Consider the following 15,471-nt stretch of genomic DNA (forward strand, 5'->3'; position numbering starts at 1 on the left):
CCCCAACCACTGGTCCTGTTGATATTAGGCTACACAGTAAGACAGAAAAAAAAATCAAATAACGATTTAATTAAATATGTATTGCATTGTACATGTATTGTAACTCAATGTTTAAAGTTGAACACAACTGAACTCTAATTTGGCAGTTATTCTTTCACATACCACTAGAGGGAGCCCACTTCCCACACTTTGAGAAACACCGCTCAAATGGATAGGGAGATGATTTGGAAACATAGCAGCCTAAAGCCACCATTTTGCTGTTGTCCAGCTGTGTGCAGGTTTCAGTGCGGGAGGAACATGGAGTGCACGCAGCCCAACACGTGCACGTGCAAGGACGGATACACTGGATACAACTGTCACATGGGTAAGCCAGCCCGAGACGCATAAATCGGACATTCTGTGTGTGTGTGTGTGTGTGTGTCTAATATAAGGATCTTTAACAGGTGGACTTGGGTCCATCCATTTTTAAAAGAGATGACTTTCTATACTGACCAGTTTCAAGTGTGCATGTAAACAGCATTAAGGTTATTATTTACGTGCATTTTTAAAATGAAGATTTTACCAAAATGTTTCATTTTGAAAAGTTATTCCTAATTTTAGAATCGTTCATAGACTGAAGACATCTTCCTGAAGTGGACCTCTTAAGCTATGAATTGAAGAGCTCTTTTCTGTGTTTTGTACATGCCACCCAAGCCGTGTGCCGGCCTGACTGCAAGAACCAGGGCAGATGTGCGCGTCCTAACGTGTGTGAATGCCCGCTGGGTTATGGCGGACCCGCCTGCGAGGAAGGTAACGCTTCAACATCAAAACAACATACCTGGAGACAGTTTTTCATACATTTCTTTTTTTTTTTGGTTTGTTTTTGCTAACTGAATAGCGAGCTGCGAGCCGCCGTGCCAACATGGAGGCACATGTCTCGCCAGGAACCTTTGCACGTGCTCCTACGGCTACGTGGGACCAAGATGTCAAATCAGTGAGAGTATTCTTTTGTTCATTCACTTCCTGTCTTGCATCTGAGGGTCAAACATAATTTTTATTCTTATTTTATTATTGCATTGTTCTGAAAAAATTTCAACAAATGTATTCCCCCAATATAGCATTACAACTTTGTTGACTTTTTCGTTTCATAAAAGTACAAATGTTTTTGGGGGGGGGGTCAATGTGTGTCAGTGGTGTGTAACAGACACTGTGAAAATGGCGGCGAGTGTGTTTCTCCCGACGTGTGCAAATGCAAACCAGGCTGGAACGGACCAACGTGCAACTCGGGTACAGCACAAAACAACATAAACACACAGCATTAATCTTCATCATCATCAACATCATCATCATATGCAATAGTGATGTCATTGTGTGTGCGTAGCTGAGTGCAGGCCGGTGTGTCTCAACGGAGGAACGTGCATCAGACCAAACGTGTGCGCTTGTCCAGCCGGATTCTACGGCTCGCAGTGTCAAATTGGTGAGAAACTAAATGACATTTTTGTCTTATATTTGGACTTTTTATCCTAATTACAGTAATTTCTGGACTACAAGCCTCCTTTTTTCACTTGCATTCGACCCTGCGGCTAATACAAAGGTGCGGCTTATCCGTCAAGAGCAAAACAAACCAAGTTAGCCCAAATACAGTATGAGAAACAGAATGAGAGCGAGACAATTTGCGCCCTCATTATGGAAAAGAAAGTAGCAGGAACCTGGTGCGGTATCATTAAAACACCTGCGGCTTACAGTCGAGTGCGGCTTACAGTCGGGTGCGGTTTATATGTGTAACACAATGTACAAACTGTATTCCCCAAATTTAGCTAGCGCGGCTTAAAGTCAGCTGCGTCTTGTAGTCCAAAAATTACTGTATATATATCTTTTTTTTAACTACAGATTATTTTCACAATCATTCTTTTGTGGTAAAATTACATCTTTTTCCAATTAAATTACAACCTCATCACACTGATATGCATTTTTCTTAATATTTTAAATTTTAATAAAAAAAATATTTTCCCATTACTGTATTGTGGATTTATTTTTGTGGTTAAACTTTTTTTCTTATAAAATGTAAATGTATATCTTTTTGTAATATCGGGAAAAAAATCTCCTAAAATTATAACTTCACTGTACCATTTTATGGCTTTTATTAAAAAAATACCAATTTAGTCCACTAAAATTTCTATTTTATTCCGGTAACATTTTGACTTTTAAAAATATTTCCTCGATATTATAGGTTTTTTTTCCCCTGGCAAAATTATTTTTAAATTGCAACTTTATTATGTTATTTTAAACGCAACGAAAGTCAAGATAATCTTTATTTTTTTTTATTTGCTAAATAAAATGTTCATTCTCATAAAATTACAACATCTTAGCATATTACAACAATATTGTCCAATATTATGGCCTTTTTCTGGGTAAATTCTCATTCTCAAATTCTCATTTTATGACTTATTTTCCTCATTAAACGACATTTTTACTCTCATAAAAACATATCCATATATATATATTTATATATATATATATATATATATTCACAATTAGTACTATTACTATGATATTAGTTCAATTTCAGTATTGTGTATGCGTGTTTTTTAGCTGTGTGCAGCCCACCTTGCAAGAACGGAGGTCAATGCATGAGGAACAACGTGTGTTCGTGTCCTGAAGGCTACACGGGGAAACGATGTCAAAAGAGTGAGTCACACACACACTTGGTACACACACGCTAACAACATGTTAATATGTTTGTTCGTGTGTGTGTATCGCATTTACAGGTGTGTGTGAGCCCACATGTATGAACAAAGGCAAATGTGTTGGGGCCAACACGTGCTCGTGTACGTCGGGTTGGAGCGGAAACAGATGTAACATACGTACGTACGCTAACATACAACATCGACCTATGCTGCACATTCTTCTTTTACACTAGCTCTTGAATTGGAGGGCAAAAAGTGGACCAGCATGGACCTTATCAAGGATATTGCATCCACTACTACAACTACTGCTACCACCACTATGTACTGTGACCACTAGAGTCCTCAAGTCGTTACTAACTACCACCATTACTACAACTGCTTGTACACTCTGAAAACAGTTGGGTCAAAAGTAACCCAATTATGGATCAAAAACGGACTGATCCACTTTATGGGTCAATTTTATACAAAATGACCCAATTTTTAGACCCGAGTAAAGGATCTGACCAATATTTCAGAGTTTTACTCTAAAAGACCCATTTCTTGACTCAAAGTTGGGTCAAATTGACCCATAAAGTGGATCTGACCCAATCTTGACCCATAGTTGGGTTACCCAATAGTTTTTAGAGTGTACTAAAACTACTACTATTGATAATAATACAAATGTCGTGTGCATTTTGCCATCTTAGCCGTGTGTCTGCAGAAGTGTAAAAATGGCGGCGAGTGCGTGGGGCCCAACACATGCCACTGTCCCGTCGGCTGGGAGGGTCTGCAGTGTCAGACACGTGAGTCCAACACAATACATTGCTAATATTAATGCTTCATAATAATAATAATAATAATCACAAACATTTTCTGTGTTCTTCTCTGCTGCACATGCAGCGGTGTGCAGACAGCGCTGCCTGAACGGGGGGCGCTGCGTGCTGCCCGATTACTGCTACTGTCGGAGGGGCTACAAGGGCCTCACCTGCGCCACTCAGGTCTGTCGGTGTCAAATGGCTGAAAAGTGGACGCTAGGCTATGTCCATCTCATCTCACTGTTCATTTGTGTGCTTTGCAGGTCTCGCAAGCGTGATGCAAGATGAAGTGAAGGAAGACGATGAGCGTGTGTATACTGTATGTGTGTGTAGATATTGTACGAATGGCGTCACCTAGAGGGGACTTGATGTATTGCACTTGTCTTTTTTTCTCCCCCTACCTCAAATAAAGGCTTTCTTTTGTCACGTTAGGTGGTGCACATCGTTTGTCAGTTTAGACGTAGAACTCATTCACTGCCAGCCATTTTCAAATCAGTTCCCCATAATGCCGGCCGCTTTTGAGCATTGTCTTTCAAAATGTTGTTCTGTGAAAACAAAGCAGCAAACCTGAGATTCACCTCCCCGGTCCCTATCTTCAACTCTAAAACTGTGCTGATCTCAAATCCAGTGATGCAACACCACCACCTACAGGGATCTGTTTGTCATTGCAGTAGTTTACAAACCTGAATTTCAATACAACATCCACTGCAGTAAAAGTAATTAGGATTAGTAACACATGCCATTGTTTATATGCTCTTTATCGCTCCTGACAGTAACTCTGTGATTGTTATTAAGACAACATTCAGTTTAAAGAGTTCCCTCCATTTAATGACACAAAGTACAGTTCACATACAAAAACACAAAGCAAGCAGAGTTTGTACAATAAGAATGATAAATGAGAAGTAAGTCAAGTCATCCGGCCCTAGTGGCGCCTCTTCCTCTCCTCACAGCGAGGGCCCAAGAAGGGGGGGCGGCAGCGACATTTGTTGGGGGAAATACATTTTCCTCCATTCAGACACGGCAGAGTGCACTCGGCTGCAACACAAACAAAAATGGTATTCCCTTTTTTTTAAACCAGGTAATAAATCATTTTCTCTTCGTCGCATATGGGAAAACGCTCACTGGACATGTCAATAGCATCGCTAGGATTTTTTTTATTTTTTTATTTCAGCACCCCAATGCAACATGAAAATTGGTAGCCATGTTTATCATGACTGAAACCACAAAAAAGTCTCAATAAACCATACCAGACAAAAACACGGAAAGCCTGCCATTTTTGTTTGAAGCGTTTTAAGAACTTTTTCTCCTCCACACCTAGCAGCATTAGCGGCAGCCACCGTTTTGCTCATATGACCATCACCAGAAAAAGTAGTCACATTAAATTGCAAGCAGTTGGAGGAAGCTTAGTCAACAACCAATGATTACTAGAAAAGCAATATAATCCCATATTGCATTGTGCCGTTATGTTGTGGCCATTTCAGTTTAGAATCAGTGTGTTGTCGAACTCACCAATGTGGCAGGCGCCTCCCAGCCAGCCTTCAGGACAGCTGCAGATTCCAGGGGCCATGCAGAGGCCCTCATTTCGGCAGCCTTGGGGGCAAATGGCTGGTGGGGAACACAGCAGACGAGCATTATTAGAAGCAGAAATATACGGTTTATCACAGGCGATATGCTCTCGTCGCATCTGCGATACAGGAAAATCGGTGGAAAAAAAGATACCCCCTGCTGAGCATTATTTGCTACCTGGGAGCCAAGGTGCTAATGTAATTGGACCTAGACCTATTTAAAAAAAAACAACTAAAACACAAACCCTCTTGGCATTTGGAGCCCGTCCAGCTGGAGGGACAGATGCACTTGGCCACTCCGTTGACAGCGTTGCATTCGCCTCCGTTCCAGCAGCCGTCGTCGCATGTCACTGGACACACAAACGCAAAACAATACCTATACAACTTATTTTTGCACTTGTGTGACAATTTCTAACGCTAAAATGTTACCTTTGTGACAATATCGCCCTCCAAAGCCTGCGGGACATCTGCATTTTCCAGGACGAAGACACACACCTCCATTCTTACATTTGGGATAGCAGTTGGCTGTATGCACACAATCAATAAAAAAATTAAATAACACATTTTAAATATGAAAAAACACTTTAAAATTTTTGAAACGCCCAAAGCATTATTATTATTATTTTTTATTTTTTTAGTTAAAAGAATTGGAGAATATTCTCTACATTGTCGTTATAAAATACTCTCTTGGTTTTTGGGGGTGAGGGGTCAGATTCTATTTCATGGATTTTTAAAACAAAGTTGTATTAAAGTTACATTGTATCTTAGAATGCAACTTTATTTCAACAAGCAATCATGCAAGTGACAATGGAAGTAATGCCCTTAAATCTTATGAAAAGCAGTTAGTACAATGACGCCTGGAATATGACTTTATTTGAGCGATCATAATAATGAAGCATGCAGGTGTCAATAGAAGTCAATCAATGATTGTATTTCCTCACCATACTGGCAGCTTTCCCCCTCGTAGCCACGGCCGCACAGGCAAGTGTCGTTGCGGATGCACACTCCGGCGTGTTGGCACCGCGGCTCGCATATCGCCTTCGGGTCAAAAACGAAGCCCAGCGCCACCCCGCGAGGGGCGTCCGAGCGCGCCCAACATCGACTGCACCACAGCCCGCACAGCCACACCGCCAGCAGCAAAGCAGGCCCCGGTCCCCAGGAAAAGCCCATGATGACCGACTCAGAAGGAGTAAGGGAAGTGAGCTAATGGACGAATACCAGCAGAGGAGTTCCCCGTGGCAACACCAGCAGCACGCCCGGAGACAAGCGGGAGGTCAGTGCGTGGGAGCCGGGAGGCGGGCGCGGCCGGCTCGAGGGGAGGATCCTTGATGCTTGGTGGTGGTGGTGGGGAAGCTACTTTGACTTCAAACTTTTCAACATTTTCATAATATTCCAACGTTAAAGCACTTATAAAAACGTTTTGTTTATAAATGAATTCAAATTAGCTACGACCAGCGTCGTTAATTAGCCTCTTAGCTGGTTATTTACCTGGCTAGTTAAGTTAACTTTGAACTTGCGTTAGCTTTGTCATCAACGTCAGCATTTTACTCTAACGATTTCTAGTTGTATGACTGTAGTTTGTAATTTTTAATGAATTAAAATTTACCTGAATAGCGTCTTAGCTGGCAAGTTAGCTAATAGCTACTTCCACCCCCAACAATGTTAGCATTAGCATTTAATTCAGTAGCAACGTGACAAGTGGAATCTTCTAAAAATATGGAATGGGAATGTCAAACTAATTTAAAAGTCTCTATAACAAATACATTCATTAAAAACAAAACAAAAAACAATTCATTATTGAAGTACATGAGCTATTCTCCAGGCCACAGCACTTCAGTTAAATATAAACGTTTTTCAGTCTGACTTGTGAAGAATGTCAGTGAATGAAGTAGAAAAACAGTTTGTACAGAGGAGTGCACGTGGAAAAGTCATTAGCAAATGCACAGGGAGAGGAAATGCTGAGCATGTATGACCCGCTGAGGTCAGCTGGAGTGGCAACAACACAGTCAATAGCAGAATGTCTGCGTTTTTGTAAGTTAATGGACAAAAAAAGAATGCCATTTGGCCATTTGTTCATGTGACAGCGTGTAGCCGGAAAACATGTAGCTAAAACGCTGTTGTTTCCATGTAAATCCCGATGTGTAATCTGAATAACACTGTGATAAAATTCTGATGTCTAACTTATGTATAATATATTTTTTACAGTATTTTGGTAAAATAATAAAAAAACAAAATATCTAGGCTGATGAAAAAGACACAGTCACATTTGTTTTTTGTTTTGTTTTTGTTTGACTGAAATTTATGGACTGCGTATTTATCGCGGGATTTGAAAAATGCACTGGAAGTGCGAGGATTTACGATGTAGTGAGAATGTCTCAGCTTTGTAACCTTTAAAAGTACCACTTACTACTTTCCGATCAACTATTTTATAGGGATTTTGTTTTTATTATAGATACAGTGAGACATCCGCGATATTGTGATTTATCATTCGCACACCTGCTTTATTGCAGATTTTTTAATTCTAGGTTTATTATTATTATTATTATGTTTAGCAGTATAGAGGTAAGTCTGAATGTGTGTCTTCCGTGTAATATCACACTGTGCCAAAACATCCCAGGCAACACTGAGCTCTCCTGGAAGAGATGCAATGTTATTAAAAGCAAGAAGAGGCAGAGGGGCAGAGAGATGCTTGTGAGTATTGTCGTACGTTCTGTTTGCATATGTTGCTGCTTCGTGTGTATTCAAGTAGCCGTTGTTTGTAGGTTTAGAGTAACGACTAACAATATCTAAGGTCATTTTAGATCTATGTTAGCATTAAGCCGGAAGACTTTTGTGAGACAAAATTAGATTGTTTTCTTGAAGATTTTGGTGTTTACGTTATCAGTGTTTATTTGTATTTTGTTTTGTGTGTCATTTCTGCAGTGACGCTCCAACTGTGAGTCACACACAAAGCAGATTAACAAGCACACTGCCTCTTATTTGGAGAATTGTGAGAAGTATTACGAAGGAATACTATTAATGTGTTATGTGTATAAATGTGTTTAAAGTGTAAAGCTATGGTACAACTATACAATAAAAAAAATAAAAAGATGATCACTAGTCAGTCTGGAACGTTCACTGTATTTGCAATTATAATTTTTTTTAAGGAAAGTGAAGTGTCAACCTATATAATGCATTTTTTTTCTGTGCCTGTCAAACAGGAAGCGAACCGGCCGGCGATTTGACGAGTATAACAGATGCGAACATACCGCGATACTCCAGAGATGGCTGGCGCGGTTTCTAGGTCGAGGAAGTCGTCTGAATAACTTGGACGTGGTGGCATGTAAATACCACTGGGAGTTTGAATAACTCTAATAAATAAGGTTATGTGGTACGATTTATGTGTGCTGGTTTTCCATTCATGTTACTGAGCATTACTTAGTTGACGCTAGTGTTTATTAATGTGTCATCCATTTTGTCGTTTGTATATTATCTTGTTTTTATGGTCCATTAGTTTAGAGCAGTGTTTCCCAACTGAGGTAAGGGATACATCTGAAAAGAGTCATTACACACCACCAAAGAAAAATGTCAGTGTGCCAAAAAAGCACATTGTTGGGGAATCATTGATACAGACTACAGCCATTCATTTGCTTTCATTTTATACAGAAATAAGAGGTATTCATTTATGACATCTGGGATGTGATAATTGCCTGAGCCTGAACCAGTTTTGCATTGAAAATGTTTACTCTTACGCTTCATGATATTTTGAACGTGAACCACGCGACAAAGGTATGCTGCAGTGCAACCTCACTGAATGAATCATTTAATGGTCTACAGCGCCATCTGGAATCCACAAAGAATACTACAACACAAACACATGACAAAATATTTTATTTTGGGCCTTCTTACGTGCGAAAACTCAAACGTTCTCAAATCACAAATGAATGAATCCAATTAAAGTGTATTTAACAACATGGTACCACAAGTTGCACGGAGCAGGGTCAAGGAAGGGAACCACCGCAGATTTTTAAAATAAAGACAATAAAGACAAAACACATCCACAGTTAAGTTAAAAATAAAGCTCCAAAATGTCTCTTGACTTCTTACTTTAAATGCAAATATATCAGATAGTAATCACAAATCTATTTTTACTGCAGTCACATTTGTGTTAAAATCACACTCCAAAGAAATGCTCAAACAACTTGAAACAATACTAAATAAACTACAACAGCAGAGACAAAACATCAAAATACAGCAAAATAAACAGTCCATGTTGTAGTACAAACAAAAAAACACACACCAAAACATCTAAGGTGTCAACTAAACTGAAAGCACCCCTCTCTCCCGTAACTGACTTTTTAATTTATAGATAAAATATTCAAAAATTGTATTTGTTGAGCTTGAACAAGTACGTACCTCGAGCTGACAGTGCTATGGAGTTTAGTGGTCCAGACCAGCCGGCGAGCTTATTAAAAGACATTTTATTGTTAAAAATGTTCATTCATTTTTTTTTTAACTTAGTGTTTTATTCGGGCTTACCACACTGTTAATGGCAAACAAGCAGCCGTAACTTAGATGTTTTATTAAAGACATTGCCACGGCTGTTTAATTGAGAAAGAAAGCACCAAATAATTTGCACTTCACCTTTTCTGGTAAGACAAACGCTTTCTTAGGTAGGACTCTTGTTGTTCTTAGAAGACCTGCACATGACCATGCAAGGACGTGGTGTTCCCGCCGCAGTCCACATACTGGTACATCTCCTGGGACACCTGCTCGGCGTGGCCAAAGTATGATGTGGTCACGGTAACCCTGATTTAAAAAAAAAAAAAAAAAGTGTAGAGACAAAGTGTTTTTTTTTTGTTTGTTTTTTAACATTTCAGTATTCCAGATTTTCTCTCCGTGGCTAAAACCGTGCCGTGGTCAACGGTTATTTGGCACAATTGTGATGTGCAGTTACCTAGCTTGCTATGCGTACACCCAAAAAATGCACTTTAGAGCGCCTTGTTATTGGCCATGAGTACACACATTTTATTTTCATTTTTATTTAAATTGACATTTATTTTAACTTCATAGGGACTTAAAAAGATTTAAGTACCTTTTACACTGCTTTCCAGGGAAGCTGGCAAGTTTGTGGGTCACTATCTTTTTGTGCATAATGTATAATAACACTTAAATGTATAGCATGTTATTTATAATCGTCGTCGGAAAGTTCCATCGTCCTTGTCTTCTTGAATGCAGCTTTAGCTTCGCTCAAGCTAGTGTTTGCTGTCGCTGCATAATGCTGAGTTAGCGACTGTTGTTTCACAACAAGGCTTTCGACTTGGCTGTTAAGTTTTTTTTTTCTGACCATGCTCAGAACTCAATATACTTGTATAGCAAATACAATGTACCCATTAATATAACTGAGATGCCATTAATACATTTCAGACCCCCCCCCCCAAAAAAACATTTTTACTACACGTTCTAAAAAAAGAAAAATATATAACCATAAAAGAGGATGTAAAGAATGTAAACATTTAAGATGAACTCTGATTCTGACAATAGTTAGACAACGTCCAGGAGACAATGACACCGAATTAGAACACCTTCAAGTATAGGATGTTGAAATCCTACTTACTGCATCATGACCACCATGTTGTGCACTCTGATGGACTGCAGCGTGCAGTAGTCGCTGTGGACAATGATGCAAAAAAATGTCAGCACGTTCTGGCCATAGTCTATATTGCAATTTGAGGAACATCAACTTACAACATATAATTTAATTCATCTGCAATCACGGTGGGAACAGTGTAGTCAATCTGTAAAACAAAAAACACAGAACTTGTGGTTGAAAATGTTATTGGTGTTTTGTTTTGTTTTGTTTTTGCTCTAAGTCCAAAGTTTGCAGAATTCCTATCTGCTCTCCATATTGAGCAGGTGTCACATGGCATTTTATAAAGAAGGCTGTGCTGTACTGTCATTGATGACTGGTTTGGACCACTACAGGGCGGTTAATGCTCAATTTGGACTTGAACATATTGCGATCCTTCAGATCTCATATTCACAAAGGATCGTACCTCTGACGGGCTAGACTTCTTCTCTACCGCTGTAGTTTGAACGGGTGATGCGCGATGCAGACAAGGTGCCACATGAGGTAAATCATTTACAACTGGTGAGTTCATTCAAAAATTCACCCATAGTTAACATAGTCATTGAGGGATTGGCTAAAAAAAATGATATAGATTAGAAACACATTAAATGATTTAACCTGGATTATGGCAGATGTGGCATAAAGATAGCATCATTTGAAAAGGAGCCTCGCCTAACACTGAGTGTTGTTTTTTGATGACTGATGCTGTTTTATTTAGAATCTGTTAGGCTATGGTATGTAGTCTGTTTCCCTGTTATCTAAGAAGACTGCTTGAGCACGCACTTTTCTGTTGCTCAAATGAATGGCACCTATCACATGCTTTTTTTATTTGTTTATGCTGAAGTCGATAACATGCTCCCGTCTACTCAGCTAGGCAAATCACCCAAACTAAATTATTAACTAATTAACTAAGCGTAACCTGATAATGACTTGTTTCCCGGTCTGTCTCTGTCCTGGCGGATTCTTTTGTCAAATATTGGTACTTGTCATTCATGAACAATCCCACTACACTGTGAAAATGTGCAGTTTATTTGTTTTACATCTTTTCACATGAATATAAATACCATATAAACCGCACAGTATTAGCATATAATTATTGATTTTTAAAAACGTGTTTTCATAAGGTCACATGTTTTAAAAGAATGTGGGAGAGTTAAAACTACAGTTTATGAAAAAAAGTTGATCACAGTTTTGTACCATCCTTTCCCACAAACGAGGGTCGACAATACCTCCCTTTATATGTGTTGTGTTCAGAGAAAACCGGTACAGACCTGTCGTTGGTCCAGAGGTACAATGACGGTGCTGTTGCTGTTGAACTTGGCCTTGCCAATCACAGTCTTGGCAAACTCCACTTGGGCGGTGATGTTGGTGACCGATATGGCATAATAGTTGTTATTTGTGATGTTCAAAGTATTCTGGATGGAAGAGGACAATGTATATATGTGAAATTATGGTTGGTAGAAGAACAAATGTTGAAATAATTGTTGCAACACAGCTGGACAATCTTACTGTAATATTGAGATAGATGATCTCCTTCTCGTGATCGTAGGCAACGTAAGCCGACTTCACGCCCACGTAGTCGACGTCGATGGTGCGAGGGAACAGGAAGAAGACGGCAAGGCTGGACAGCAGTAGGCACACGCACACCGATATGGTCACGTAAAGCTTTCTGCACGCCAGACAAAACAGGAGTGAGGCAAAGTCAGCCGACCCTTTGTTCACTTATCAGTACAAGAGCACTCACGTTCTGCTCGGCCTCAGCCTTTGGTCGCTGTAGGGAATCAGAGCCACCAGCTGATTCTCCTGACCTGGTTAATGGTTAGGGACACAATCAAATAAGTTATTGTACTGCAGAGGTACACACATTTACATTGAACCCTTGCTACATGGTTCATCGGTCACCTGTTGTGAATTTGCCATTCAGCTCCTTGTTAAGAGAATTGAGCAGCTGGCTCTAATTTAGTTCACCTGTAAATGTTAAGAGTGCATTTTAGGTTTATCATGAAATTTGACCCAAAAATGTGTATGTATACTTTACATGTATACAATGGATATGAAAAGTCTACACACCCCTGTTCAAATGCCAGGTTTTTTAAGATATAAAAAGAAAAACAAAGGGCTGCAGCTATTGAATATTTTTCCAAAAAGTCATCAAATAAAAATGTATTTTGCATTCTTAAACACATTTAATATGCACATGTGAGATGCAGGTGCTATTTTTGTCCACTTGAGGTTGCCACTCGCCATCCTCTCGTCCTGCTGTTGTATGTTGGCTGAGCGAGTATGCCATCAGAGGACATAATACGCGCTAACTAGCAATAGTAGGCTATATTAAGCTATATTTTTATATTTTGTTCATAGTCATGTGTGCGACCTACAGTATTATTATTCCGTGTGGAAAAATGATCACTAACCTAATTATTCAATTTATTTGATAATAATAATAATAATGATGCATTGCGCTACAACCTCCCTCACATGGTCGAGTGTGCTCAAGAGTGAGCAGGTTTGGAAGAATTGTTTTACCTCGTGGGATGCGACCCGTGCCCTGACACGTGGGACAGGTCACGCTGTCCCGTCCAGTGAACTCCACATAAGGAAACTGCGACACGTCGCCGTTCTTTGCGTCCTCCTGTGCTGGCGTCTCAACATACTCGTCCGTGTTTGGCGTCAATGAGTCCTGACTGCCAGCTTTGTGCCTGGCCAGCAGTGACTGGGACTTCCCCATAGTTGACGCCCTCACAAACACACACGCACATTGACACAATTAGGTTGATTATTCAATTGTGTCCATGAAAATGGAGGCTAGTGTTGAAAAGTTACTTTTTCCTAAACGATAACAGTGTGTGAAGAGGAAGTACACAGGAAATTAAGTGAATTAAAATCAGTAAGACTGGTTTCACCATACGTGTGCTGAACATCTTGTGTTACCGTAAAAAAAGTACTTAAAAAAAAGTGTTTTAGTTTAGCTTTGTGTCCATCCCATGAGTGACACTGGAAGCCATTTTGTACTTTCAACACTTAAAGAGCGAGTTTGCAGTTTTCAGATTGCTAGCAAGATTTGAATGATGGGAGTGTTGCAAAAAACTAAATGTTACCAGGATCGCGTCCGTGTAGAACACCACCATTACATATGTTTACCATTATTTCATCTCAAGAGTTGTCCAATCCCTTATTTATTTTTTTTACTTTTGTTGCTAACCAGAGGTAAATAATTCGGCCCAAGGAGTCCAAGGCTAGGTGTACCCGCAAGGCTTGTGCCCACATGTAGGCACGTCACAATAAAATTTTAAGACAATATATGTTCTCAGAAACTATCACACTAAACTATAGTATTGTTGATTTTTTTTCACGCCATTTTTCAGATAATGAATGGATGGATGATGTGAAGACATGACAGCAGGGTGGTAGAATCAAAATGGTTGCACACACATGGATGAAAACGGGTGGATTAATCTGATGAATTCTTATTCAACCTATGCAATATTAAGCAAAATACTAGAGGGGACACATCGAACATATCGCAAAATTTTTTTTGACGCGACTTCCAATAAAAACAAAAAATAGAAGCATCATGCATATACAATTGAGCCAGAGAGGGATGATTTTTCATAAGATCATTTTATTAGTATTCTACTGTCAGGTCACGCAGTTTTACCATGTGACATCACTGAATATACATATATTTTTTTAATCTACTGCCAATTCCTCTTTAAATGGTTGATTAATTCTTTCGAAATGCTAACCCCGGGATTAACATGTATTTTAATATTGCGTGTTAATTTGTTTCACTTGTTTAATCATTTTCCTCATTGTCGTGTTGAGCAGGTGGGACGTTTGGGTGACGTGTTGTGTTTAACCATTACATACATGACAACATTTACACACAACATAAAGCTTTGGCCCAGTCCGCCCTGCCGTTACATAAAGCTATGACGCGGTCAGGAACACAAAGTACTGCCATCTTAAAATCATTGCCATCGCCCCAATTTCCTTGCAGGCTACATTATTTACTTCCAAATGTTAGATTCGCTTACGTTAACCGAGATATTATGGTCATGTCGTTAAGCTCTGCTGACATCGAGCAACTGATTCTCACGAGACAAACGCAGCAGGCTCAATGGACAGCAATGCGTCGCCGCTAGCGCGTTTTGACGTTGCTACGTCGCTTCTTCTATTCTTTTTTGTTTTAAACTGTAAACAAGTGTCATACCGGTGCGGACTGACTCACCCGTGTAATCGCACTTTATATGGTGGAATTTGATGTCATGCGGTCGGAGCGCCGGGTTTGTTGTGCTTCTAATCGACGGGGGAGAACGAAGCTATGTGGAACGTCCCTCTCCCCATTGGTCAGAAGCTGTAAACATCCGTGACGTCACATTTCAGCGTCAATATTAAATACAGAAGGTAAAAATAATAATGCAAAGGGTAAATAACAGATAGATTGAATAAGTTCGATAGAATATGTTCGAGGCAGTGTATGTCAATTATATCTTGATTTAAAAGGTCGTCCCACTTTGAATGACAAATATACTTAAAGACACATGTAAATAATACAAAACTATTATATATTTGGAAAAACCTGTGCAAATGTAAATTTTGAATGTTATTTAAATTGCATTTGTTCTTTTGTTTGCCCGAGCTGCCGACCCCCCCCCTTCCCGTCTTCTAGTCAGAAGCTGTCAGAAGCTGCTAGAACGCGTGACGTACCACCACCTTTATTTTTGAGGGCGTGTATGTAAATATTAGGGTTTGTTTTATTACTGTGTGTGTGTATGTGTGTATATATATATATGTGTGTGTGTGTGTGTATATATATATATATTGTAGTGCTAAGC

The 15,471-nt window shown here is 39.5% G+C and overlaps 3 protein-coding genes across 4 annotated transcripts in view; 1 reads left to right on the forward strand and 2 right to left on the reverse strand.

Annotated features, from left to right (window-relative positions):
- The window catches only part of vwde (von Willebrand factor D and EGF domains), a 26,322-nt gene extending 22,436 nt beyond the window's left edge, over window positions 1-3,886 (forward strand). For both annotated transcript variants that reach the window (XM_086078076.1, XM_086078075.1), the window contains exons 22-31: window positions 269-364; window positions 694-789; window positions 878-973; window positions 1,171-1,266; window positions 1,361-1,456; window positions 2,572-2,667; window positions 2,748-2,843; window positions 3,353-3,448; window positions 3,546-3,643; window positions 3,724-3,886. In XM_086078076.1, coding sequence (XP_085934202.1) covers window positions 269-364; window positions 694-789; window positions 878-973; window positions 1,171-1,266; window positions 1,361-1,456; window positions 2,572-2,667; window positions 2,748-2,843; window positions 3,353-3,448; window positions 3,546-3,643; window positions 3,724-3,738 — 881 coding nt within the window. In that variant the 3' untranslated portion in view covers window positions 3,739-3,886. The remainder of the gene's footprint in view (window positions 1-268; window positions 365-693; window positions 790-877; window positions 974-1,170; window positions 1,267-1,360; window positions 1,457-2,571; window positions 2,668-2,747; window positions 2,844-3,352; window positions 3,449-3,545; window positions 3,644-3,723) is intronic.
- A 380-nt stretch (window positions 3,887-4,266) lies between these two features.
- Window positions 4,267-6,994, reverse strand: seraf (Schwann cell-specific EGF-like repeat autocrine factor). Its single transcript, XM_086078077.1, has 5 exons — window positions 5,967-6,994; window positions 5,455-5,550; window positions 5,271-5,375; window positions 4,970-5,065; window positions 4,267-4,495 (listed from the first exon to the last, which is right to left on the reverse strand). The coding sequence occupies exons 1-5, from the start codon at window positions 6,193-6,195 to the stop codon at window positions 4,383-4,385; spliced, it is 639 nt and encodes a 212-aa protein (XP_085934203.1). The 5' UTR covers window positions 6,196-6,994; the 3' UTR covers window positions 4,267-4,382.
- A 1,884-nt stretch (window positions 6,995-8,878) lies between these two features.
- Window positions 8,879-15,009, reverse strand: tmem106ba (transmembrane protein 106Ba). The gene is made up of 8 exons (XM_086079040.1): window positions 14,865-15,009; window positions 13,160-13,371; window positions 12,378-12,441; window positions 12,143-12,302; window positions 11,905-12,048; window positions 10,753-10,802; window positions 10,622-10,675; window positions 8,879-9,813 (listed from the first exon to the last, which is right to left on the reverse strand). Exons 2-8 carry the CDS (start codon window positions 13,359-13,361, stop codon window positions 9,696-9,698), a joined length of 792 nt encoding a protein of 263 aa, XP_085935166.1. The 5' UTR covers window positions 13,362-13,371; window positions 14,865-15,009; the 3' UTR covers window positions 8,879-9,695.
- Between the last annotated feature and the right edge of the window lie 462 nt (window positions 15,010-15,471).

Source organism: Leptonotus elevatus, chromosome 6, assembly GCF_054856555.1.
Source record: "Leptonotus elevatus isolate MCC_2025b chromosome 6, RoL_Lele_1.0, whole genome shotgun sequence".
Lineage (NCBI taxonomy): Eukaryota > Metazoa > Chordata > Actinopteri > Syngnathiformes > Syngnathidae > Leptonotus > Leptonotus elevatus.

What these genes read in the sequence shown, in the direction of transcription:
- tmem106ba (XM_086079040.1), bottom strand. Translation starts at nt 13,361, where the DNA reads ATGGGGAAGTCCCAGTCACTGCTGGCCAGGCACAAAGCTGGCAGTCAG. An exon ending in TACCTCTGGACCAACGACAG is followed by an intron (nt 10,803 to 11,904) that starts GTCTGTACCGGT and finishes TTTGTTTTACAG; the next exon opens with ATTGACTACACTGTTCCCAC. An exon ending in GATGAATTAAATTATATGTT is followed by an intron (nt 10,676 to 10,752) that starts GTAAGTTGATGT and finishes CATTGTCCACAG; the next exon opens with CGACTACTGCACGCTGCAGT.
- seraf (XM_086078077.1), bottom strand. Translation starts at nt 6,195, where the DNA reads ATGGGCTTTTCCTGGGGACCGGGGCCTGCTTTGCTGCTGGCGGTGTGG. An exon ending in GGGCTCCAAATGCCAAGAGG is followed by an intron (nt 5,066 to 5,270) that starts GTTTGTGTTTTA and finishes GTTCCCCACCAG; the next exon opens with CCATTTGCCCCCAAGGCTGC. An exon ending in GGGAGGCGCCTGCCACATTG is followed by an intron (nt 4,496 to 4,969) that starts GTGAGTTCGACA and finishes TTTGTGTTGCAG; the next exon opens with CCGAGTGCACTCTGCCGTGT.